Source organism: Carcharhinus amblyrhynchos, chromosome 32 (assembly GCF_965287045.1).
Source record: "Carcharhinus amblyrhynchos chromosome 32, sCarAmb.v2.hapA, whole genome shotgun sequence".
NCBI classification, from domain to species: domain Eukaryota; kingdom Metazoa; phylum Chordata; class Chondrichthyes; order Carcharhiniformes; family Carcharhinidae; genus Carcharhinus; species Carcharhinus amblyrhynchos.
Window position 1 is genome coordinate 4,966,113 of NC_137355.1, and position 24,957 is coordinate 4,991,069.

General features: G+C 43.0%; 1 protein-coding gene across 4 annotated transcripts in view; it reads left to right on the top strand.

The window, feature by feature from the left end:
* vps13c (vacuolar protein sorting 13 homolog C) overlaps nucleotides 1-24,957 on the top strand; it is a 298,634-nt gene that overhangs the window by 250,163 nt on the left and 23,514 nt on the right. For all 4 annotated transcript variants that reach the window (XM_080216043.1, XM_080216044.1, XM_080216045.1 and 1 more), the window contains 11 exons: nucleotides 1,482-1,563; nucleotides 1,657-1,726; nucleotides 5,285-5,396; nucleotides 8,843-8,956; nucleotides 10,195-10,334; nucleotides 12,802-12,883; nucleotides 14,800-14,913; nucleotides 15,011-15,086; nucleotides 16,424-16,587; nucleotides 21,809-21,854; nucleotides 24,817-24,940. In XM_080216043.1, the coding sequence (XP_080072169.1) occupies nucleotides 1,482-1,563; nucleotides 1,657-1,726; nucleotides 5,285-5,396; nucleotides 8,843-8,956; nucleotides 10,195-10,334; nucleotides 12,802-12,883; nucleotides 14,800-14,913; nucleotides 15,011-15,086; nucleotides 16,424-16,587; nucleotides 21,809-21,854; nucleotides 24,817-24,940 (1,124 nt within the window). The remainder of the gene's footprint in view (nucleotides 1-1,481; nucleotides 1,564-1,656; nucleotides 1,727-5,284; nucleotides 5,397-8,842; nucleotides 8,957-10,194; nucleotides 10,335-12,801; nucleotides 12,884-14,799; nucleotides 14,914-15,010; nucleotides 15,087-16,423; nucleotides 16,588-21,808; nucleotides 21,855-24,816; nucleotides 24,941-24,957) is intronic.

Genomic DNA, 24,957 nt, shown 5'->3' on the forward strand with positions numbered 1-24,957 from the left:
GTTCAGTGAGTAAGTTGGGGGGGTGTTAGGGACGGGTGGCTCAGTGAGTGAATGGGGGTGTTAGGGATGGGCCGCTCAGTGAGTGAGTGGGGGGGTCGCGGAGAGGCTGCTCAATGAGTGAGCGAGGGGGTGGTTAGAGACGGGCTGCTCAGTGAGTGAGTGGAGGGGGCAGGTTAGGGACAGGCTTCTCTGAGTGGGGGCTTGGGGAGAGGGCTGCCCAATGAATGAATGGGGGAATGAGGGAGAAGATGACATTGCTGGATTATTGGTATGAATTTGTTCTGTGTTCCGTGTACAAATTACACTGAATGCTGATCTGCTAATGACATAAATGCCTCCACAATCTTCAATATAGAAGATTAAAAATGTAAAATTTATGTTTCTGCCAACTTGAAGTCCAATAATTCCATCTATTAAAGTGATGTAGAACCATTTACACTCTTTACAGATCATAAGAATTGCCATAATTACAGAAATCCTTGTATCAAAAAAAATTCAGACCTTTTTGTCTTTGGACCACGCATCCCTGATGTTGGATAGTTTTGCTACAACTGCACACAGTGTTGGTGAGACTGCACCCGGTCTACTGTGTACTGTTTTGGCCTCCTTTATTTCAGGAGGAAGATTATTGAATTAGAAGCAGTTCAGAGGAGATTCATTCGAATGATACCTGGGATGGAGCGATTGTTCTGTGAGGAAAGGTTGAGCAAGTTGGGTTTATAGTTATTGGAATTCAGAAGAATGAGAGGTGATCATATTGAAAAATATAGATATCCAAAAAGGTAGATGCCAGAGTATATTCCCCCCCAGTGGAGGAACCTCAAACTCGGGCACACTTTCAGAATAGGGGGTCTCCCTTATTTATGAGGATGAATTTCTTCCCCGAGGGCAGTTGATCATTGGCATTCTCTTTCCCAGAGATGAGTGGAGGCTGGGTCATTGAATTTTCAAAGTTGAGTTAGATCAGTGGGGATAAATGGTAGGGATTTGAAAAGAACATAAAGTAGTTATTTAGTCCAATAACGTGATGAGCATTAGGCAATGGAAACCAGTAAACACGTAAATGCTGTGAAAATGCAATAATGTCAGAGAAGCACAGCTTTCCTGTTGTTTGTATAAGTTGCTGTTCCCATTTCTTAACGAAAGTACTTGAAATCCTTGAATTGGATCAGGTGGATTGGCCATGCTAAATGCATGGGGTTACGGGGATAGGGCAGTGGGGAGGGCCTAGGTGGGGTGTACTTTGAGAGTTATTTGAGAGGGCTGAATGACCTCTTTTTCCACAATAGGAATTCTTTGATTCTCAACACTTTACAGACCAACAAAGAAATGTCTGTGCTTCTATCCCATCTTTCTCGGTCATGGGATTCCAAAATGCTTTACGGCCGCAAGCTGCAGTAAACCTGAGACAATGAGCAGTTGCTTTGCAATTTTATCGAGCAGTTGCTTTGCAATTTTATCAACCAGTTTTTCTGTTCCAGGTTGATAATCAGCTGTCTGGTGCAATATTTCCAATAGCATTCCATCCTGTTCTTCCTCCAAAGTCCATCGCCTTGGATTCAGGTCAGTAATCAAATTAAATCCATGTTTACATCTGTTTATTTGTACATGATTTAATATGGAAAATACTCTCATATTTACGTATACTCTGTTTAGAGCCAAAGCCATTCATTGACATCAGTATCATCACAAGGTTCAATGAACACAGCCAAGTCATGCAATTCAAGTGAGTAACGCTTCTTCTGTACTGGTGGAGGTGCTATATCCGCTGAGACTGGAGTACACCTCTTATAATTTATCGAGGGCTGAGGGGGGGACGTTTGGAAGGATTTCAAAGACATGGAAAGGGTGCGAGAGGAAATGACCAAAATGATGATAGTGTCAAGGGACTTTAGTTAAAATAGTGAGGTTGGAGTAACTGGGATTGTTCTCCTAAAGGCAGACAAAGTTAGGGGCAGATTGAATAAAGGTGCTCAAAATGAGGAAGGGCTTTAATGGAGTAAATAAGGAGGAATGACTTCCAGTGACAGAAGATCCATATGGTCCATCAGTAATCCAGAGGACAGGGTGAATGCTCCAGAGATAGGCATTTCCTATTGAATTCAATTAATCAGTAATCCTGGAATGTAAAGCTGGTCTCAGTAATGGTGACCATGTAACTACTGGATTGTGGTTAGGAAAAGACTTCTGGCGCGCTAGTGTTCTTCAGGGAAGGAAATTGGCTTCTTTACTCGGAACCTGGCCTCCAAAGCTACTCAAATATAGCTGTTGTTAGTTACTCTCTGAAATGGTCTCGTAGCATTCGTTTGTGTGAAATTACTACACAAAAGTCGTAAAGAACAAAACTGGACTGATCACTGGGCATTGACCTATGCGCTAGAAATAACAAAGGCACATCCCATTCAGTCCATACTGCAAAATGCTCCCTGCTTGCATCTGAGGACTTGTGCTAAAGTTGGGGGAGCTGTCCTATAGACTGGTCAAGCAACAGCCTACTGGCTGTACTCGTCAAATCATACTTTAACAAGTCACAGACTTGTCCACAATCACTGGGTATGCCCTGATCACCAGTAGGGCAGACCCATTAGAGGTGGAGGCAAGTGATATACAGTCAGGAAGGACTGAGCCTGGGAACCCTCAGTACTGATTCAGGATTTCATGAAGCCTGACATCAAACACAGTCAAGGAACCCACTTGCTGGTGACCAACTACCACTCTCTCAGCTGACCAATCCATACTCCTTAATGTTGAACACCAGTTGGAATAATTGTGTGTAGCAAGGTTGCCACACACTCTGGGAGGCCATATTTGACTCAACCTTTTTATGTACAGAATTTTTTATCCAGCTTCTGTTGCTTGGACATGTGTGTTTGAGGCCAAAGGCAGTTTTCAGATAAAGCAGAGTTAGAGCGTGGGGATAATTGAGCCAGGGTGCTGTCATGAACCCCACACTCTGAGAAAACACCAATTCATAGTGGTGTATAGTTTGTTTTGGAATGCTGTGAGCAGTCACACAAAACCCAGTCAGAATCTGACCCAGTCATCATATAAACAATTATTAAAGAATATTTGTTAACTTAAAAGGAAAATACAGGACAAAAAGGACTGCACTGCTCTAAGACTAGCCTTAGGTACATAAATAACTAAATACACCCCCATTTATATTGTAATTACCCTTTGTTCCAACATATATCTACAATCCCTGAAGATTTCTCTTTCCCAAACAACATCCAAATACAATAATTCTATAAATCAGACCCAGATTATAGTTATCATACCTTACAAGTTTGGGAAACAACTTTTCCTGGTCCAGCGAAGTTACTAAAACTGCCTTTACAAAGGTTTCCTGCAATGTCTTGCCTCTAAGATCTAGGTGCAATACTATTGCATCTCCGAAAGATGTTAGAGGAGGTGTTGGTGTGCAATGGGTCCTAGCCTCCCGGATGTGGTTTCTAACTTTGAGGTGTGGACTGACCTGTTTGCTTCTGAGGGGGGAGGGGTTAGCAGTTATACCTTTTGGTTATTTCAAACCTGAGATTCAGCTGTCTACATATCTTGAATTCTTTCCTTTTGTGGAGCTTGGCATTTCCATAAGCCTGAATCACCCAGTCATTTAGTAAACTGTTTCTGCTTGGGGCACTTAATATTTCTGTAGCAGTCTTCCAAGTAATCTGTTTCTAATACTAGAGCAATTCACATCTGGTGATCTTTAGGTGCCCTCATGTCTGTGGAATGTTAGAGGCTTGCCTGCCCTTGGAAATGCTGGCTAGGCATGTGTTGCCAGGCAGATATCTGTCTTGCACGGTGGCACAGTGGTTAGCACAGCCCCCGGACAGGGTTTGATCCCGGGCTTGGGTCACTGTCCGTGTGGAGTCTGCATGTTCTCCCTGCGTTTGCGTCGGTTTCCTCCCACAGTCCAAAGATGTGCAAGTTAGGTGGACAGGCGCCACAGCCTGATGAGAAGGAGATTTTTACAGTAACTTCATTGCAGTGTTAATGTAAGCCTGACTTGTGACTAATAAATAAACTTTATTTCAGGCCTTTTTAAATTCTTACGGTTGCTACTCGACAAATCCCTGACAGTGCACAGATGCAATTCAGTCTTGGTGCCATGCATTCTATCCTGTATTTTTACATAATATTTAATTGACACTGAACCAAAGGAGAAATTAGGATTCAGGACCAAAAGCTTGGTTAAAGCAATAGATTTTAATGATGCATTAAGGAAGAATGAGAGGGGCAAAGAGATATAGGGATGGAATTTCTGAGCCCAGGGCCCAGACTGAGGGGAGTTTGCATGTTTTCCCCTGCCTGTATTGGTTTCCTCCGGGTGCTCTGGTTTCCTTACACAGTCCAAAGATGTGCGGGTTAGCCAGATTGGTCATGCTAAACTGGTGTCTGTTAGTGTCTCAAGATGTGTAGGTGAACATAGAACATTCCAGCGCGGTACAGGCCCTTCGGCCCTCGATGTTGTGCCGACCAGTGGAACCAGTCAAATGACCCTCTAACCTAAACTATCCCAATGTTATCCATATACCTATCCACTGACCATTTGAACGCTCTTAAAGTTGGCGAGTCCACAACTGCTGCAGGCAGGGCATTCCACGCCCTTACTACCCTCTGAGTAAAGAACCTACCTCTGACATTCGTCCTATAGTTACCACCCCTTAATTTAAAGCTATGTCCCCTTGTGTTAGCCATCACCATCCGAGGTAAAAGGCTCTCACTATCCACCCTATCCAATCCTTTGATCATCTTTGTATACCTCAACCAGCTCACCTCGTAACCTTCTTCTCTCCAATGAAAATAACCTCAAGTCCCTCAGCCTTTCCTCATAAGACCTTCCCACCATACCAGGCAACATCCTGGTAAACCTTCTCTGCACCCTTCCCAATGCCTCCACATCTTTCTTACAATGCGGCAACCAGAACTGTACGCAATACTCCAAGTGCGGCCGCACCAGAGTTTTGTACAGTTGTAACATGACCTCTCACGGCTCCGAAATTCAATCCCTCTACCAATGAAAGCTAACACACTGTACGCCTTCTTAACAACCTTATCAACCTGGGATTCGAAGACAACGTGTACTTCATTGGCACTATGGCTCATTTGTACCATATTCAGGTATTTTTTGTAAACTGTGAAATTGGGTGTTACGTGATGACAAGCCCTTGTGTTTTTTGAAAGAATGAAGTGTTACTGATGCGTGTGTTCTTCTTTTGAAATAATCTTTCCTGTTTAAAGTTTGTAATTATGCTTCCTGTGATTTTATGTTTATGTTTAGATATTTCATGGTCCTGATTCAGGAAATGGCTGTGAAGATTGATCAGGGGTTTCTCAGTGCAATTATTGCAATGTTTACCCCAGCGTCGGATCCTCTTGCAATGACTCAAAAGGTAACTTTGGTACTTGATTAACAAGGGGGTGATGGCTCTCCGGGGGAGGCAGAAATGTGGGGTTGAGGTTACAATCAGATCTTACTGAGCGGTAGAACAAACTTGAGGGGCTGAGTAACCTAGCCCTAATTTGTATGTTGGTATATGCTCTGCATGTTATGCATGAACTTTCATACATCCATAGCTGCTTCATTATTGGAATTTTTAACTTGGTATAAACAGCTCTGTTTTTGCTCTGACCAGTTCAATTGGGTGAAAGCTATGTTAAGTATTCATGAATGCGCATCACTCAATTGGCTCCTAACTGTTAGTGTGCTAGTCATTTTGATTGAACTGACAGGAAGGGAGGGTTTCCTTGACCTGCTGATGATAAATCTCGGTTAATGAGGATAAGATTGATTCACACTTGGTGCAGCAGGTGGTCAGGAAGGCGAATGGGATGCTGGCCTTCATAGCGAGGGGGATTGAATATAAAAGTAGGGAGGTCTTGCTGCAGCTGTATAGGGCATTGGTGAGGCCGCAGCTGGAGTACTGTGTGCAGTTTTGGGCGCCGCACCTGCGCAAGGATATTTTGGCCCTGGAGGGAGTGCAGAGGAGGTTTACTAGGCTGATACCGGAGTTGAGGGGATTGAGCTATGAGGAGAGGCTGAATAAACTAGGCTTGTACTCGTTAGAGTTTAGAAGAATGAGGGGAGATCTCATTGAGACGTATAAGATGATGAATGGGATGGATAGGATAGAGGTGGAGAGACTCTTCCCGCTCAAAAAAGACAGTAGGACTAGGGGGCACAGCCTCAAGATAAAGGGGAGGCGGTTTAGAACGGAGTTGAGGAGGAACTTCTTCACTCAAAGGGTGGTGAATCTCTGGAATTCTCTGCCCGTTGAAGTGGTGGAGGCTGCCTCGCTAAATATTTTTAAGAAGCGGGTTGATGGGTTTTTGATAAGAGAAGGGATTGAGGGTTATGGGGAGAGGGCGGGAAAGTGGAACTGAGCCACGACAGATCAGCCATGATCTTATTGAATGGCGGGGCAGGCTCGAAGGGCTAGATGGCCTACTCCTGCTCCTATTTCTTATGTTCTTATGTTCTTATGTTCTTATGTTCACACCTGGACTTCCAACTCCTGAATGGAGACCTGATTTCGCTAATCTAGAGAGCGCATTGATTCATAGAGAATCGACAAACACAAGGGGCTGAATGGCCAGCTGCTATCCCGATGCAGGCCCTGGTCCAGTCTCCCACTTCTATCAAACCTGTTTCACCTGAACGTTGCACTTAGGCGCAATGGCAGATTGATCAGTTAAACATGAAATATTAAATGTGAAGTAAACTCAGATTATTGGAGAGTACTCCAACAGAGTATGACTTGGAAGACAACAAGAGAAATCAGTGAGAAGGTACATACGTTTGCTCAGTGCAAGATGCTTCGAAGAATCTGGAAAAGGTAATATCAATCATTGACTTTATTCAAATCAATTAATTGTCGTACAATAAGTTACTTGAGGAAGGATCTTAGTTAGCACAGATTGGTTCTTTTTCTAATCGTTGTAAGGACTGAGGTGTGAAGTACTTAATATTCTCTTTTCATTACAAGAATAAATTAATCCTTGGGTGGGGAGAAGTGTGGGCTCAGCATTAGGTTTTCTGTCATCACATATTGTGCTTCATGGTCTAGACTCAAGTGAAGAATGGTCAGCTTTGCAAATTGCTGGATAGTTGCCCTTGTAGGTGGAATTATACCCCAGCATAAATAAAATCTACTGGGGAAAAGAAATCACAAAAAAACTACTAGATTGGTAAACTGTCTCGTGTACACGTAATAGGCATTCAATATCTATGGGTGGCATGGTGAACTGCTGCCTAGCACCAGGGACCTGGTTCAATTCCTGGTTTGGGTGACTGTGTAGAGTCTGCACATTCTCCCTGTATTTACTAACCTCTTTACAACAATCTGAGGCCCCTATCTGCTTCAAGATGACCATCATCCCAGTACCAAGGAAAAGCCAAGCAGCGTGCTTTAATGACTATATCATCCGGTGGCTCTGACATCCATCATTATGAAGTGCTTTGGAAGGTTAGTCATGGCATGAATCAATTCCAGCCTCCTGGCTGCCTGGATCTACTACAGTTTGCCTTCTGCCGCAACAGGTCCACAGCAGACGCCATCTCCTTGACCCTGCTCTCAAGCCTGCACACCAGATAACAAAGAAACCTATGTCAGAATTTCAGATTCCTATTTATTGATGACAGCTCAGCGTTCAACCCCACTATTTCTGAGAAACTCATCTCCAAACTGCGTGGCCTCGGGCTCGGCTCCTCCCTGTGCGACTGGATCCTGAGCTCCCTAACTCTCAGACCACACTCAGTAAGGAGAGGCAACAATGCCTCTTCCACGATCATTCGCAACACCGGTGCCCCACAAGACTATGTTCCCAGCCCCCTACTATATTCCTTGTACGCCTATCACTGTGTGGCCTGCCTACATCAGTGGGGACAAAGTACAAATGGTCAAAAGCTTCAACATTTTAGGTGTCCAGGTCACCAACAACTTGGCCTATTCCCCCATGTCGATACTATAGTTAAGAAAGCTTATCGACACCACTACTTTCTCAGAAGCCTAAAGAAATTTGGCATGTCAGCTACAACTCTCACCAATTTTTACAGATGCACCATAGGAAGCATTCTTTCTGGCTGTATCACAGCTTGGTATGGCTCCTGCTCTGCCCAAGACCACAAGAAACTACAAAAAGTCATGAATGTAGCCCAATTCATCATGCAAACCAGCCTCCCATCCATTGATTCTGTCTACACTTCCGGCTGCCTTGGCAAAGCAGCCAGCATGATTAAGTACCCCACACACTCTAGACATTCTCTCTTACACCTTCATCCGGTGGAAAAAAGATAAAGTTTGAAGTTGCGTACCAATCGACTCAAGAACAGCTTCTTCCCTGCTGCCATCCGATTTTTGAATGGACCTACCTTGAATTTAAGTTGATTTTTCTCTACGCCCTAGCTATGACTGTAACACTACATTCTGCATTCTCTTGTTTCTTTCTCTATGAACGGTGTGCTTTGCCTGTATAACGCTCAAGAAATAATACTTTTCACTGTATACTAATTAATACATATGACAATAATAAATAAAATCAAATTTAAATTCTCCCTCAGTGTAGCCAAACAGGCACCAGAGTGTGGTGATTAGGGGATTTTCACAGTAACTTCATTGTAGTGTTAATGTAAGCCTACTTATGACACTAATAAATAAATTTATAAGTAAAGTAAAATTTATACCTGCGTTGTCATTCATGTGGGTAAAATAGCTGTGTTCATGACAATTGATAACTCTAATCTCAAAGTAAAATATAAATGAGACATTGTCACACTTTGAAAAATATTTTAATTTCTTTGGATCAAAGCTGGGCCTGGTGGTTTTGTTTTCTTTTGCAGACTAATCTGATAGACCAGGACATGGAAGCGCTGAAGGCAGAGTTGATGGAAACGTCAATGACAGATGCTTCGAGACTTAGCTTCTTCGAATATTTCCACATTTCACCAATTAAAGTGAGTATTTTGGTTCTTTTTCAAACTAAAAAATAACTGTAGGAACGGTGATTATTTGTTTTCGCACTCCGTACCTCAATGTTCCCTGTATTTGGCACGGTTATTTTTAACAATTATAGCCAGCAATGTCTGTGAAAATATTGACTTGTTTTACAAACATTTAATTTGTCCGACAGGTGGTAGTTGGATTGATTTTCTGAGCTTGCAGTGTTTTGGGAAGCTGCAGATGTTTAGCTCATTATTTTCTGTTCATTGCCTTTAATTTTCCCAATTAAACATGAGCAGAGGCTCCAGGCTGCAAACCCATGGTGTTATTGGCTTTCCAAGCTGATCTCCCTTTGTCTTGTATAAATACAAAAATACAGGAACAAATGATGTAAAATACACAGCTGTCCATTGAGCCTCCCTGAGACCGTGTAATTTCACCATTCACCTCTTGCCTGGTGCATTCTCTTGAGCCAAAAGCAATTAAAATTTAGGAAATAATTTCAGGAAATTGCTATGCTGAATAATTCCAAATCCGACCTAATGGTATTTTTGTTCAGTGTTGTTAAGGATATTTGACTTCTCATTGCTCTATACAAAGTATGTAATGTATGTAAAAATCCAGTGATTTTTCTTGTGCGTGTGAATCTTACAATTCATTATATTGCTTAAACAAAGAGCATCCTTGTTTTGCTGAATTACAGAATAACACTCCTGTTTAAAAAATACTTGATCATGAAATCATAGAATCCTTGCAGTACAGAAGGAGACTATTCGGCTCCTGGAGCATGCACTGACAACAATCCCACCCAGGCCCTATCCTCATTCATACTCCTACTCCTCCTCCTCTTCCCCCCGCCCCAACCTCACTGAATTTACCCTGCCAGTCCCCCGACAATAAGGGATAATTTACCCTGGCCATTGAACCTAATCTGCACACCTTTGGACTGTGGGAGGGAACTGGAGCACCCGGAGGAAACCCATGCAGACATGGGGAGAATGTGCAGACTCCACACGGCCACCCAAGGCCGGAATCGAATCCGGGTCGCTGGTCACTGAAGCAGCAGTGCTACTCACTGTGCTGCCCTACTCCAGAGAAATCTTGAGCCTGCAAAGGACGTGAGAATTAATTTTTGAGAAATGCTAACTCTATTTTTCTTAAACGTTTAATGCACAATATCTTGCTTGCGTTTAATAATGCTGGCCAAAGTATTGAAGTTGCTGTTACTTAGTCGTGATCTTCTTCTAAACAGTTGCACCTCAGTTTGTCTCTGGACTCCGGGGGAGATGAGTCCAGCAAAGAAAAGCAGGAAGCAGTACCACTCCAGTCTCTCCACATCTTGCTCAAAAGCATTGGAGCTACATTAACAGATGTGGATGATCTCATCTTTAAGTAAGCATGGCAAGCTGCTTTTCATTTTTATTTTTGTCTTATAGCAGCAATTTTCACTTCTTAACACTGAGACTGCCACCAGGAGAATGTCTGTCTGAATCAGACGCATCAAGGCGATCATAATATTGCAGTTTGAAAACAAATTTGTCAAACCTTTAGATGCCAAAATAAATTTAAATACAAAGATGAGGTGGTGCATTTTGTTTGGAGGAACAAGGACACATTCCGTGAGTCTTAATGGGGTAGGAAGCAGAGGGATTTACAGGTGCAGATTCGTACAGCATTACAATAGCACTGCAACTTAACTTTGTTAAAGTTTATACAGTTTATTTATTAATGTCACAAGTGGGCTGACATTAACACTGCAATGAAAATTCCCTGGTGGCCACACTCTGACATCTGTTCGGGCACACAGAAGGAGAATTTAGCATGGCCAATGCACTTAACCAGCATGTCTTTCAGACTGTGGGCGGAAACCCATGCAGGCGTGGGGAGAACCAGCAAACTCCAAGCCGGGAATCAAACCCGCATCCCTGGTGCTGAGGGGCAGCAATGCGAACCTGACACCATAAAGAGTCAATACCAAGCTTCAAAGTTCATCTCTGGAGGGACAACATTGAAAAGCGGAGAGATTATATTTAACATTTATTGAACTTTGAAATTGTTCTAATGATCTTATTGTAATAAGAATCTATATCCTGGAAGATACTGAGCTGGCAAGCAGGAGAGATGACAAAAGAGAATGGTTAAGAGCTGCGGAGAGAAACCAGTAGCACCATGGTCACATTTATGGTTTTGTTTTGAGCTGTTTTGAAGTTGTGGAAAGGACAAACACCTGATTTTAGGAGATTGAAGCAAAAAATATGGATGTAGATTTGGGAATCAGTGACATGCTTGAGGCCTTGTGATGAAAGAGGAATTAGAGTTAGGATGGTAGTGTGCAGGGTTAGAGGGATTGACGATGATGCTTTGTTTTGAAAGGATGGGAAATAGAGGGGAAACCATTTCTAAGATCAATTAGCTTGGGGCCTGGAAGAGAAGCAGGGTGGTCAGCAATTTAGTCAATAGAGTTGAGGTGAAAGGAGTTGAATCTTGTGGATGCGATATGCTCAGAGTGGGTATAAAACAAAAACTAGACAACTGGGTGAAGACAGAGATTCCCATTTGACTTTGGCTGGAAGGAAGGAAGCAGCAGACCAGATAAACAGGTTCTTGGTGGCGAAGAAATCCATTAGCTCCTCACAGTTGTTGGAAAGGGAATGCAAGAGAGAGCGGGGTTTAAGGAGCTGGTTGATCAAGAAGGAAAGAAATCAGAGAATCACAGAATTGTTCTGGTGCAGGAGGCTGTTCAGCCCATGGTGTCTGCGCCGACTCTCCACATGTGTGTTATGAATTGGTACCATTCTTCTGTCTTTTCCCGAACCCCTGCATATTGTTTCTATTCAAATAATTATCTGATGCCCTTTTGAATGCGTTGATTGAAACTGCCTCCCCCACATTTGAGGTAGTGCATGCCAGACCCCAAACACTCATGTGAAGTTTTCTTGCATATTACATTTGCAAATCACTTTAAATCCGTGCCCTCTCGTTCTTGATTCTTCTACGAGGGGATCTGTCCCTTAACCACCCCCCCACCCCCCCACCCCCCAACCCACCCATCCAGCCACTCAGCTGCTCCTTCATCAGGACCCACCTTAGTCCAACGCTGGCATTTCCACATCATGGCTGCCACTCTTTCAGGGCAGTGCAACCCAAATCAGCATAACTTGCAGAGTGTGTCTTTACCCTCTGTGTCCTCTGGTTACTGATTCCTCTGCCCCTGGAATAGTTTCTCCAATTCTCCCCATAATCATCTCTCCCTTGAGGAGAGCAAACTCAATTTTGGTTCAATTCTAATATTTTAGTGATTTTAGTTGGGAGATAAATGTTGGCCAGAGCACCAGGAGAACACTCTTACTTCTCTATGATTATTTTACCGCCCCCCCCCCCCCCCCCCATAGCTACTCTGTCAAAATGTCAAAGGCTACCGTTTGTTTTGGAGGTCTTGGAACAGCCTAATTTTTTGGATCGATACTAGTCTCACTTGATGCCTTCAAGCAAATCTAGTGATTAAATGGCTAAAATGTTGACTGTCAGGTATGTTCAGGTCTGCATCCCTAGTACTTTAAGGAACTGAGATTCTGGAACTTTGTTTTGTTCGCTTTCAGGGCTGGTGCATCTTCTGGTAAATGAGAGACATTCTGGGGATTTGGATATTTTACACATGTTTTTGTCAGCACTGATGGGGGACAGGCAGGAAGGTGGAACTGTGACCAGGATAAGATCAGCCACAGAGCAGGCTGCCCATTCTTGTCCCAATTCTTATGGTCTCTGGAGCGAACAGGCTGGATGAATTGAATGACATTTTCTTACATAAGCTTATTTTGGTCAGTTTTGAGGAGAAACTTAAGAGTTTCTTGTATTACAGGCTTGCATTCTTCGAAATGAAATTCCAGTTCTACAAGAGCAATCAGTTGATGTGGGCAGTAATTTCACATTATAGTGAACAAGTAAGTGGTTATTTCTTCAAGTTATTCTTGCACCTTCAAGGTGGTGACTTGTGTTCGACTGTGAGTATCCACAGGTATTAGCATCCTTCTTTCTTTGTCTTTGGGTGAGATCTGGGTCTGTGACCCGAGGCATTATGAAGTGAGGTGCAGCAACAAATTGCTGTGGGGACCTGTGTGTCAGGTGATGGTATAGCGCCTTGTAATATCTATTCCTTTGTAGTGCAGTGGGGAGTCCTGTATTTAGGGCTGTACATAGATGGCTGGCTGCTTCCCAATAGTGGGTCATCTCTTGCCAGGCCCATGGTTTCCTCAGCGTCCTTCACATATCAGCTAATCCAGAGCTCTGCTCAAGTTCTCATCTGCACCATTTTTCCAAGCTTCAGTGAGTCCCTGTTTTCAACAACTGAATTTCCAACAGTCCCATGACCTTACCTGCTTGTATAACCTTGCCCGTTCCTCTGTCTTGCTGACGCTATTTGTTCTTCTTTCCCTTAGCCCTGCTCCTAGAGCTAATCTTTCAGTTACTGCATTCCTAAAGCCAATTAGCTAATTCTCAGCTTGGTATGTGTTCCTGGGATTTCTTTAATTTTGTGCCCTTGCTGCTGCTGCTGTTGTCTTTTGGAATTCTCTCTAAACCACTAAGAGAAAAGCTTGTCTTTGTAATGTTCCTTTTGTGGCCTACAAGGTAGCAAAGAACTTCAACCAATGGAGTACTTTATTTTAAAGAATAGTCACTGACGTAAACTATGAAAATGCTTCAAGCAGTTTGCGTACAGCAAGTTTCCACAGTCAGCATTGATATAAATGCCTGCTGAATGATACAACATCATTGGAAATCATTCGCCCATTGTTACTGTGATAACTATCAAATTAGTCCAGTTTCCTCCTCTTTCTTCACAGCCCTGCAAATTTCTTCCATTCAGGTATTTATCCAGCTCTTTTCTGAAAGTTACTGTTGAATCTGCTTCCACACTCTTTCACGGCAAGAACTCTCATAACACCAGGTTAAAGTCCAACAGGTTTATTTGGAATCACGAGCTTTCAGAGTGTTGCCCCTTCATCAGCTGAGTCCTGATGAAGGAGCAGTACTCTTGAAAGCTCATGCTACCAAATAAACCTGTAGGACTTCAACCCGGTGTTGAGACTTCTTACTGTGCCCACCCCAGTCCAACGCCGGCATCTCCACATGGCTGCTACTCTTTAAGGCAGTACAACCCAAATAAGCATAACTTGCAAAGTATGTCTTTACCCTCCGTGTCCTCTGGTTACTGACTCCTCTGCCCCGGAACAGTTTCTCTAATTCTCCCCATAATCATCCCTCTTGAGGAGAACACACTCAATTTTGGATCAGTTTTAATATTTTAGTCATTTTAGTTGGGAGGTAAATATTGGCCAGAACGTCAGGAGAACTCTTGCATCTCTACAGTTGGATCTCTTGCATCCACCTTAAAGGGCAGTCAAAACCTTGATTTAATGTATCATCTGAATGGAAGCACTCCTTCAGCACAGCAATGGAGTCTCAGCCTTGGTTAAGAGTTCAAGTCTGGGTTGGACCTGAGCAGATCGTCTTTCGAATCAGAAGTGAGAATGCCACTTTTAGCCGAGGCTGACGTGCTTTGTAATAATTTTTTTCTCATCTTTTGTATGCTTTTACCCTACCTGTTTTATAGCCCTTCTTAACTGCTTCTTTCAACTGCCTCTATGGTATTTCTTTCCTTGTACCCATAATTCACATTTTCTTGCTTGGTATGGACCTCCTTGGTGGTCCTCCCATATGCATCACTGATGCTGTTTTCTGTAAGGATTTTTGTATAAATGTAAGTTGTTGTTTGTATATTTGAATAGCAATAATTCATGCACTCTAAAGCCTGAAAAATACCATTGACCAAACCTTTCAACACTTCTTCTCTTAATAGTTTCTGAAACAAATGTACGTGCTTGTTTTGGGACTGGATGTTCTTGGAAACCCAGTTGGCCTCATCAGAGGACTGTCTGAAGGTGTTGAAGCATTCTTCTATGAACCTTTCCAGGTAAGTGAATGAGGAAAGAATGGAAAATATGTTCATTGTGATTTTGAAAGCTGACCCAAGTTTTAATTCTCTAACAACGCTGACTGTGAATGTTTAGGGTGCTGTTCAGGGACCAGAGGAATTTGCAGAGGGCTTCGTGATAGGAGTGAAGAGTCTACTCGGGCACACTGTTGGTAGGTGATCACCTCTGTTGATGAAGCTTTAGCGTCAGCACTGGTTGGAACTGATGTTCAGAAACTCCATAATTTGTGATCATTCCTGGATTTGAATCTTATTAGGGACCAAATCAGAAATCCAAGGTGTATTATTTATGAAGTCAGTCTAGACCCCAACTTTTTAAATTTTGGCATTAAGGTGTTTCGTTCCAGGTATGATTCAGTTGACCCACCAGGAAGCTTTTATTAAAACAAACTTTAGTTAAGCACACAGAATATAACAAAAGTTATATTATAACTTCTACCAATTAAAAGACTTACACATTTTAGAAGATTTATTTATTTGTGGGACGTGGTGTCGCTGACTGGCCAGCATTTACTGCCCATTCCTAGTTGTCTGAGGGCAATTCAGAGTCAACCACAATGCTGTGGTTCTGGAGTCAAGTGCAGCCAGACCAGGTAAGGATCCAAGGTTTCCTTCTCTAAAGGACATCAGTGAATCAGATGGGTTTTTACGACAATTGACAATGGTATTACTGTCATCAGTAGATTCTTAATTACAAATATTTCGTTTTATTGAATTTAACTTGCACCATCTGCTGTGGTGGGATTCAAACCCAGGACCCCAGAAAATTAGCTGAGTTTCTGGATTAATAATCTAGCGATAATACCAATAGGCCATCGCCTTGTAGTATTATCGTTCTTAAGAGATATCTATCTCTATAGTTCCAATGTGAGCAGTATCCTCATAGACATAAATCTCTCTTCAGAATCAGCACAAAACTGATATGTTCACGTAAGTGCTACGTTTCCAGCCTTTTAACCTTTCTGGACAGATGCAGAGAGGTACCTGTCTTCTGACACCCAGACAGCAATTTCCAGAGAGGGATATATCCTCAAGCAGCAGAACTTCAGAAAAATAAACCTAGTCTCTGGCAGATCCCAGTCTCAAAAAATCCAGAGCGAAAAAGAGACACAGAGGAAGTGACCCCTCTCTAAAGATCCTAAGCTGCAAACTGGGCTTGATTTCTTTGTTTAAGCCTAGTTCCACCCGTCACATAATTATACTGTCAGTCAACATAATCAAGCCCTACTCTGCAAAATCCTAGAGGGAAACACTAAAAGAAAAGAACAGCATTCGTCCAGATTAAAACAAACGTTCTAGCAATTAGATCCAATTATGCTGCTGCAGTAACGACTGGGCTCCCAAGTGCAAAAAAAAGACACCAATAATAAAACACACTGCCAAAAACATGACCCAAATACATTTATAAAAGACATACACTGACTTCAGTTCCAGCAGTGTGCATATATGATTTTCTTGTGCCTAATACAAGTATTGGTGCTCTGTGCAGGTGGTGCTGCTGGTGTAGTATCTAGAATCACGGGCACTGTTGGAAAGGGTCTGGCTGCAATCACGATGGATAAAGAATACCAACAGAAACGCAGGGAGGAGATGAACCGTCAGCCCAAGGACTTTGGTGACAGTCTGGCTAAAGGAGGAAAAGGTTTTTTACGGGTAGGGATTTTAGAGCCTGACAATTTGAGGAGAGCACATGATGCACAAACTGGTTTGTGGAATGCTCAAGAAGGAACTTGCATTTTATATGCCTTTCATATCCACAGGTCATCGCAAAGCACTTCAAAGTCAATAATGCACTAATAAAGTGCTTTGATTTGATTTATTCTTGTCCCATGTATTAGTATACATTGAAAAGCATTGTTTCTTGCACGTAAATCATACCGTTCATAGAGAAGGAAAGGAGAGAGTGCAGAATGCAGCATTACAGTCATAGCTAGGGTGTAGAGAAATATCAACTTAATGCAGTTCAGGTCCGTTCAAAAGTCTGACGCCTATTCTGTCATCAACTGAACATCCACAACTTCCCAGAATTGAGAATTCCAAAGATTCAAGTGAAGAAATTTCTCCTTATTTCAGTCTACGACCAAAACTTCATTCTGAGACTGTGCACTCATGTTCTGGACTCTGAAACCAGGGGAAACATCCTCCCATTAACTGCCCCGTCATATCACTGGAAAAAATTCATCTTTAATTGGATCACTGTTATTCTTCCCAATCCTAGGGAATTTCGGCCTGATGTACTTAGACTCTTCCCTTAGACTCTTCCGTTAGATAATCCTTTCATTCCAGAAACCAGTCCAATCAGCCTCATAATGTATAACATAGCTCATTCTCAATTCCTTCTAGGCATGTACATCCTTGATTAGGTAAGCAAAACCTATGTATGCACATATTCCAGATGTGGTCTTACCGATATCATTTATCGTAGTAATAACATATCTTTACTTATTCCATTCCGCATGTTCTTGCCCACTCACTTAACCTGTCAATAACCTCGTTTCAGCCTCTGCTTCCCACTTCCTCACCTACAGTCTCTTCATCTAGTGATTGATGTAATTTGTAAATAGCTGGGGCCCAAACACTGAACCTTGTAGTAACGCACCAATTATAGCTTGCCAACGTAAAAATAACTCGCCTGTTTCTTGCCTCCTGTTTTCTCTCTGTTACCCAGTTCTCAATCTATGCTACTATATTACTCCAATCACGCTTCTTTCTTTTTTTTCTCTCTTTTCTCTCTCTCTCTCTCTCTCTCTCTTTTCTCTCTCTTTCTCTCTCTCTCTTTTCTCTCTCTTTCTCTCTTTTTTTCTCTCTCTTTTCTCTCTCTCTCTCTCTCTCTCTCTGCCTCAACGTTTAAATCGGTTAATATCTCCAGCACTATTCCTTTACTAGTACTAATTTCTTCAAGTTTCTCATTCTTCTCCAATATTTCCAGAATGGTTTTTGTATCCTCATGTGAAAACATAGGTTAACATTTGATTAATGTCTCTGGCATTTCCTTATTCTTCTTTCAAATTTCACCTGGCTCTAATCTCCTCTTTTCCTGTCTAATCTGTTCCTTTTTATATCTAGAGTAAATGTTATTCTCCGTTTTTATTTTTGCTTCTTGTTGGATTATTCTCTATTATCCTTTTCAAACTCTTGGTTGTCCTTTGTTGCATTCTAAAATTCTTCCACTCCTCAGGTTTACCACTCCTTTTAGCAACATACAAAACCTCTTCCTTTAATCTGATATCATGTTTGGCCTCCTTTTCTTAGATATGGTTGGACCATTTTCCCACATGGTTTCTATTCCATTAGGGAATGTGTATTTTTTGCAAATTCTTTAAGTGTTTGCTATTCCTTTCCTACTATCACATCTTTCAGTATAATTTCCCAATGTAATTTAGCTCACTGTCTCCCTATGCCAACATTGTTTTGTTCAGAATCGAGACCCTAGTTTTGGACTTAGTCATTTACAGTTTGAGAAGAAAATGTTATCCAATTACGAGCACTCCAGACTGCTTTTTCACAAGGCTATTTCCTTGCTGGTTGCTGAATGCTCGGTCTAAAATGATGTGTTCCCTGGCTGGTTTCTCAACAAATATTTGAGCTTTTCTTTAAAGCTGCAAGGCTTCAGATGCAGGGCAGCTGTTCCATTCACTATCCTGACAAGTGCATCCCAATTGTGGAAGTCTCGGAGGCTGCAGAGAGAGAGAATAAGTGAGTGGGCAAGTAGGTGGCAAATGGAGTACAATATGGGGAGTGTGAGATTGGTTTAAGAATAGAAAAAGATAATATTTTTTAAAAGGCTTGAAGGGTGAAAGAAGTTTGGAACCCTTCTGCACAATAGCAATTGATGTTAGATCATTGTTAATTTTAATTCTGAGATTAGGAGATTTTTATTACCCGCAAGAATCAATGAATACTGGGGAATGGGGCTAAATCACAAGTTAGTCATGATTCCATTGAATAGCACATCAGGCTTAGAGATTGAATGTTCCCGAGTCCCTCTGTGGTTTCACATACCTGCTGGTGTTAGAAATGGCCCTCTTCCCTTGGAGTCTGTACTGCTTCCTTTCCAAACCACTGTCATCCATTCATTCTTGGTCCTTCTGCTCTCACCATCATCTTCTTTACAACCTCCTTTTCTCAAAGGTCTTCGTACGATGGCTGTCTTCCAAACCTCTCCTTTTCCAGAATTCTGACCCACTTGTTGCAAGTCAGGGTAGTGTTTGGCGTGGAGAGAAATTTATAGGCAGTGTGGTGTACCTTCACCACATGGACTGCAGCAGTTCAAGAGGGCAGTTCACTGCTACCTTAAGGACAATGGGGCGGCACGGTAGCACAGTGGTTAGCACTGCTGCTTCACAGCTCCAGGGTCATGGGTTCGATTCCTGGCTCGGGTCACTGTCTGTGTGGAGTTTGCATATTCTCCTTGTGTCTGTGTGGGTTTCCTCCGGGTGCTGTGATTTTCTCCCACAGTCCAAAGATGTGCGGGTTAGGTTGATTGGCCATGCTAAGAAATTGCCCCTTAGTGTCCAGGCATGCATAGGTCAGAGGGATTAATGGGCATAATATGTCGGGATATGGGGGCAGGCCCTAGGTGGGATTGTGTTTGGTGCAGACTTGATGGGCTGAAGGGTCTCTTTCTGTACTGTAGGATTCCAAGATTCTAATGGACAATAAATATTGGCCTAGCCAGTGATGTCTACGTCCTATGAATTTATTTAAAAAAATAGGGTAATCCGGGCACTCCTGGAGAAACTGGCAATATATTGCTACCTCTCATTTGAGTGGTTTATAAGTTCATTTAAAAAAGTCTGTACAGATCTTCTACTTTACAACGTTCTTGAAATTATTCAGGATCTTTACAAAGATTGAATACAGTTATGTGAAACTATGACAAACGGTCTCAAAAATGAAAGTTAAGAAGCAGAATCCAGCATTACACTACCTTGCTTGTCCCAGTGTCGCACAAAATTAAAGCATTGCTTTTCCTAATGGTGTGCTACCTTTTCTGTGCTGTTTATCAATGACATTATCCACTACTTCCACCTTCTGGAAATGTTGTAAACTACACAACATTCCAGGCATGTTGAACATCTATCTTTGCATAGAGAGAAAAACACTGCTACATAATACCATTGGGGCAGGAATAACAGATTCTGGGTTAGTTTTATCAATTTTAGTTAAATGTATTTCTGTATTCTTATTACTGTATGTGCCACAGCACTGAAACGGTACCAACAGTTCCACCCTGTAACCTGGACTAGTGTCCTTTTCTGAAGATATTTTTAATGATGCAGTATCACCCTAATTGATCTTAACTTCTCCCTGCCATGTGAAAGGTCAGTCACACCTTGGTGCTATTTTCTTATGTTTGGAAATCCTTGCCTCATAATCTGTTCAAACACTGTCAGATGCTGCGTTTGGCTCCTGTTTTCAATCATTAATTCAAGGTATTTGAGAAAATTTTTCTGAGTGCAACTGAGCCTTTAGCAGCACATATGACCTTAGACAGACCCAGGGCAGCAGTGTATCTAAATACAGGTGACCTGGAATGTAGATTTAAATCTGACCCATGATCGTGTTTCATAATAAATTGAGGTTGCACCAGTCTGTGTTGGTGTTTCACTTTCACACAAGTGAATAGTCTCAATTACCCATCCCAATATCCTGCCCCTTATTCAATCCAGTTGTTTCTGTCTTACCTGCTAATCTTTTGAGTCAATTTCACAGTCCCTCAGCTCTGTACAGAGAAGTTTCTCCTGCTCTTTGTTCGTAATCTTGTATGTTTAATCTTGATTCACTCATTTTAGACCCTGGAAACGGTCTACTTTGATCTAAAACAAAAATCAAAATGCAACGCAAGCTAGAAATATTCAATAGGTTGGTCATCATCTGTGGAGAGAGAAAGTGTGAAGATTTCAGGTCATTGATCCTTTTATCAGCGTAGCCTGTCCTCCCCCATGCTGTTTGTCATTTTAAGCACTTATTGGAACAATGGGGTGGGGGGGGGGTAGTGTAAAGGCAGGGGAATGGCACCAAGTTATAAAGCTTGCTTAGAAAGCTGGGACAGACAAGATGGGCCAAATAGCCGCCTCCTGCACTGTAACAGTTCTGCAATTCCCATCATATTCCCATAACCTGCTTTGTTTGAACGTAAAGCACCATATTTTGAGTCAAAGTAAAACCAAGTATGGTATAAAAATGGGCAAATCTTGCTGCCAATATCTGTGGTCTGGAACTTCCAACTTCAGACTGATATGAATCCTACCTGATGCCACAATAAAACAGTTGACTGTACCGCTAGCTTTGACAGTGTGTCTTCCTGAGTTCTTTATGATCTAAATTTATAAGAAGTCTTGGTTCAGAGCCCAAGATAATGGATTTGAAACTCTACTTTCAAATACACCCTTTTTTAAAAAATGCTCACTTCCATTAATTCCCCTTGTGCCAAACTCTAGCTATCATTTGGAACAGCAGGCAGCGTTAGTTTTTATTGTGTTGTGTGACAAGGGCGCTAATTTCACTTTGTGACTTCTCCCAAATTATTCTCCACGTGTGAACTCGTGACCAGTTTCCAGGAGCTTGCTGCTGCTAACCTGGACTGCCAACAGGTCACAGGTGAAAGCAGCCTGTCCTTTCTGACTGTCACCTCCCTGCGGTGGAAAGCACTGGGCAGGATTATTAGCAGAGTGGCACAAGCACACTGCTCCCATAGAGATCTTCAAATCAAACTTAATTTAAAGTTTTTGTCATGAAACTTTGTTTTCAGGATGTTTAGTACAGTTCTTACTGTATGATGTAATGTTTTATTTTGTCCCAGTATAATTCAGTTGAATTATATATACTGTAATGTGAAAACATTTACGAGTATTCATCTTGTATCTTTTAGGGTGTGGTTGGAGGATTTACAGGAATAGTTACAAAACCAGTCGAAGGTACAGTATCTAAACATTGGTGTTGGAACAATTGTATAATGTATTCCACTGTATAGAGACATAGAAAATAGGAATAGGAAGACGCCATTCAACCTACTCCGCCATTCAACCTACTCCGCCATTCAACCTACTCCGCCATTCAACCTACTCCGCCATTCAACCTACTCCGCCATTCAACCTACTCCGCCATTCAACCTACTCCGCCATTCAACCTACTCCGCCATTCAACCTACTCCGCCATTCAACCTACTCCGCCATTCAACCTACTCCGCCATTCAACCTACTCCGCCATTCAACCTACTCCGCCATTCAACCTACTCCGCCATTCAACCTACTCCGCCATTCAACCTACTCCGCCATTCAACCTACTCCGCCATTCAACCTACTCCGCCATTCAACCTACTCCGCCATTCAACCTACTCCGCCATTCAACCTACTCCGCCATTCAACCTACTCCGCCATTCAACCTACTCCGCCATTCAACCTACTCCGCCATTCAACCTACTCCGCCATTCAACCTACTCCGCCATTCAACCTACTCCGCCATTCAACCTACTCCGCCATTCAACCTACTCCGCCATTCAACCTACTCCGCCATTCAACCTACTCCGCCATTCAACCTACTCCGCCATTCAACCTACTCCGCCATTCAACCTACTCCGCCATTCAACCTACTCCGCCATTCAACCTACTCCGCCATTCAACCTACTCCGCCATTCAACCTACTCCGCCATTCAACCTACTCCGCCATTCAACCTACTCCGCCATTCAACCTACTCCGCCATTCAACCTACTCCGCCATTCAACCTACTCCGCCATTCAACCTACTCCGCCATTCAACCTACTCCGCCATTCAACCTACTCCGCCATTCAACCTACTCCGCCATTCAACCTACTCCGCCATTCAACCTACTCCGCCATTCAACCTACTCCGCCATTCAACCTACTCCGCCATTCAACCTACTCCGCCATTCAACCTACTCCGCCATTCAACCTACTCCGCCATTCAACCTACTCCGCCATTCAACCTACTCCGCCATTCAACCTACTCCGCCATTCAACCTACTCCGCCATTCAACCTACTCCGCCATTCAACCTACTCCGCCATTCAACCTACTCCGCCATTCAACCTACTCCGCCATTCAACCTACTCCGCCATTCAACCTACTCCGCCATTCAACCTACTCCGCCATTCAACCTACTCCGCCATTCAACCTACTCCGCCATTCAACCTACTCCGCCATTCAACCTACTCCGCCATTCAACCTACTCCGCCATTCAACCTACTCCGCCATTCAACCTACTCCGCCATTCAACCTACTCCGCCATTCAACCTACTCCGCCATTCAACCTACTCCGCCATTCAACCTACTCCGCCATTCAACCTACTCCGCCATTCAACCTACTCCGCCATTCAACCTACTCCGCCATTCAACCTACTCCGCCATTCAACCTACTCCGCCATTCAACCTACTCCGCCATTCAACCTACTCCGCCATTCAACCTACTCCGCCATTCAACCTACTCCGCCATTCAACCTACTCCGCCATTCAACCTACTCCGCCATTCAACCTACTCCGCCATTCAACCTACTCCGCCATTCAACCTACTCCGCCATTCAACCTACTCCGCCATTCAACCTACTCCGCCATTCAACCTACTCCGCCATTCAACCTACTCCGCCATTCAACCTACTCCGCCATTCAACCTACTCCGCCATTCAACCTACTCCGCCATTCAACCTACTCCGCCATTCAACCTACTCCGCCATTCAACCTACTCCGCCATTCAACCTACTCCGCCATTCAACCTACTCCGCCATTCAACCTACTCCGCCATTCATTATGATCATGGCTGATCATCTAGCTAAACATCCTGATGATGCATTTCCCCCATGTCCTTTGCTGCTCATTAGCCCTGAGAGCTATATCTGCCTTTCCCCTGCCTTTACACCGCACCCCCACCACCTCCTTCAAAAATACAATCTTTTGGCCTCATCTGCTTTCTGTGGTAGTGAATTCCACAGGCTCACCATCCTCTGAGTGAAGAAATTTCTCCTCTTCCCTGTCATAAATGTCATAAATAACTCGATATCCTGACTGTGACGTCTGGTTCTGGATTCCCCCTGCCATTGGGAACATCCTCCCAGTATCTGTCCTGTCTAGTCCTGTTAGAATCTTGAAGTTTATTTATTAGTCACAAGTAAAGCCTACATGAAGTTACTCTGAAGTTCCCGTAGTTGCCACAGCCCGGCGCCTGTTTGGATTAGTTTGGAGCTGCTGCAACCTGGCCCAACCCAGACCCCTGACCTCCTTCCACCCAGCAGCTCTCAGCTCACTCACTGATGTTGGTCTTCACTGCTCCTCCAATCAGAGACTTTATCACTCTCTCAAACTTGTGATTGTAAGATCCTCTACTGAAACTTGCTTACTTTGGTAGGAATCTTGGAAACTGGCTCCGGAGCCACCTAGAAAAGCCTCACAGATTGCATCTGGCCCATAGACTGCATGTTGGACAAATCTGGCCTAAATACTTGATGGTTCTCAGTAAAGTTCCTTTTCGGATTGGGAAGAATCTGAGCTGTATTGACACTGTCTTTAATGCCAACCTTTTTACATGATGCCATTATGTCCATTTAGTTCTTTGGTACATTTTAAGTTGTGCTTTATCCACGCAAGAAAATAGGCGGCAAAATCACTGCTGATAAATGAATGAGAACCTAAAGCTTAAATGTGTGCTTGATTGGGGATGGAGCATATTGTAAACCTATAATGTAAGGTTAGTCAGGTGCATGAATATCAGGGTATTCTGATGTCCATTTTGTGTTAAACTGGAACACTGCTGGTGTACAGGAAGAAGCAGTGTCTAATTCCAGTCAGCAGCCAATGGCCATACTAGTTTGAATATGCCCCAGTAATTGAATGACTATGTGGAAGTAACGATGTACCATTTCCCACATCAGGTGCTAAAAAGGAAGGTGCGGCTGGGTTCTTTAAAGGAGTGGGCAAAGGTCTGGTTGGTGTCGTTGCCCGTCCAACAGGTGGGATCATCGACATGGCGAGCAGCACTTTGCAAGGAATTAAAAAGTAAGATCATCTGAATC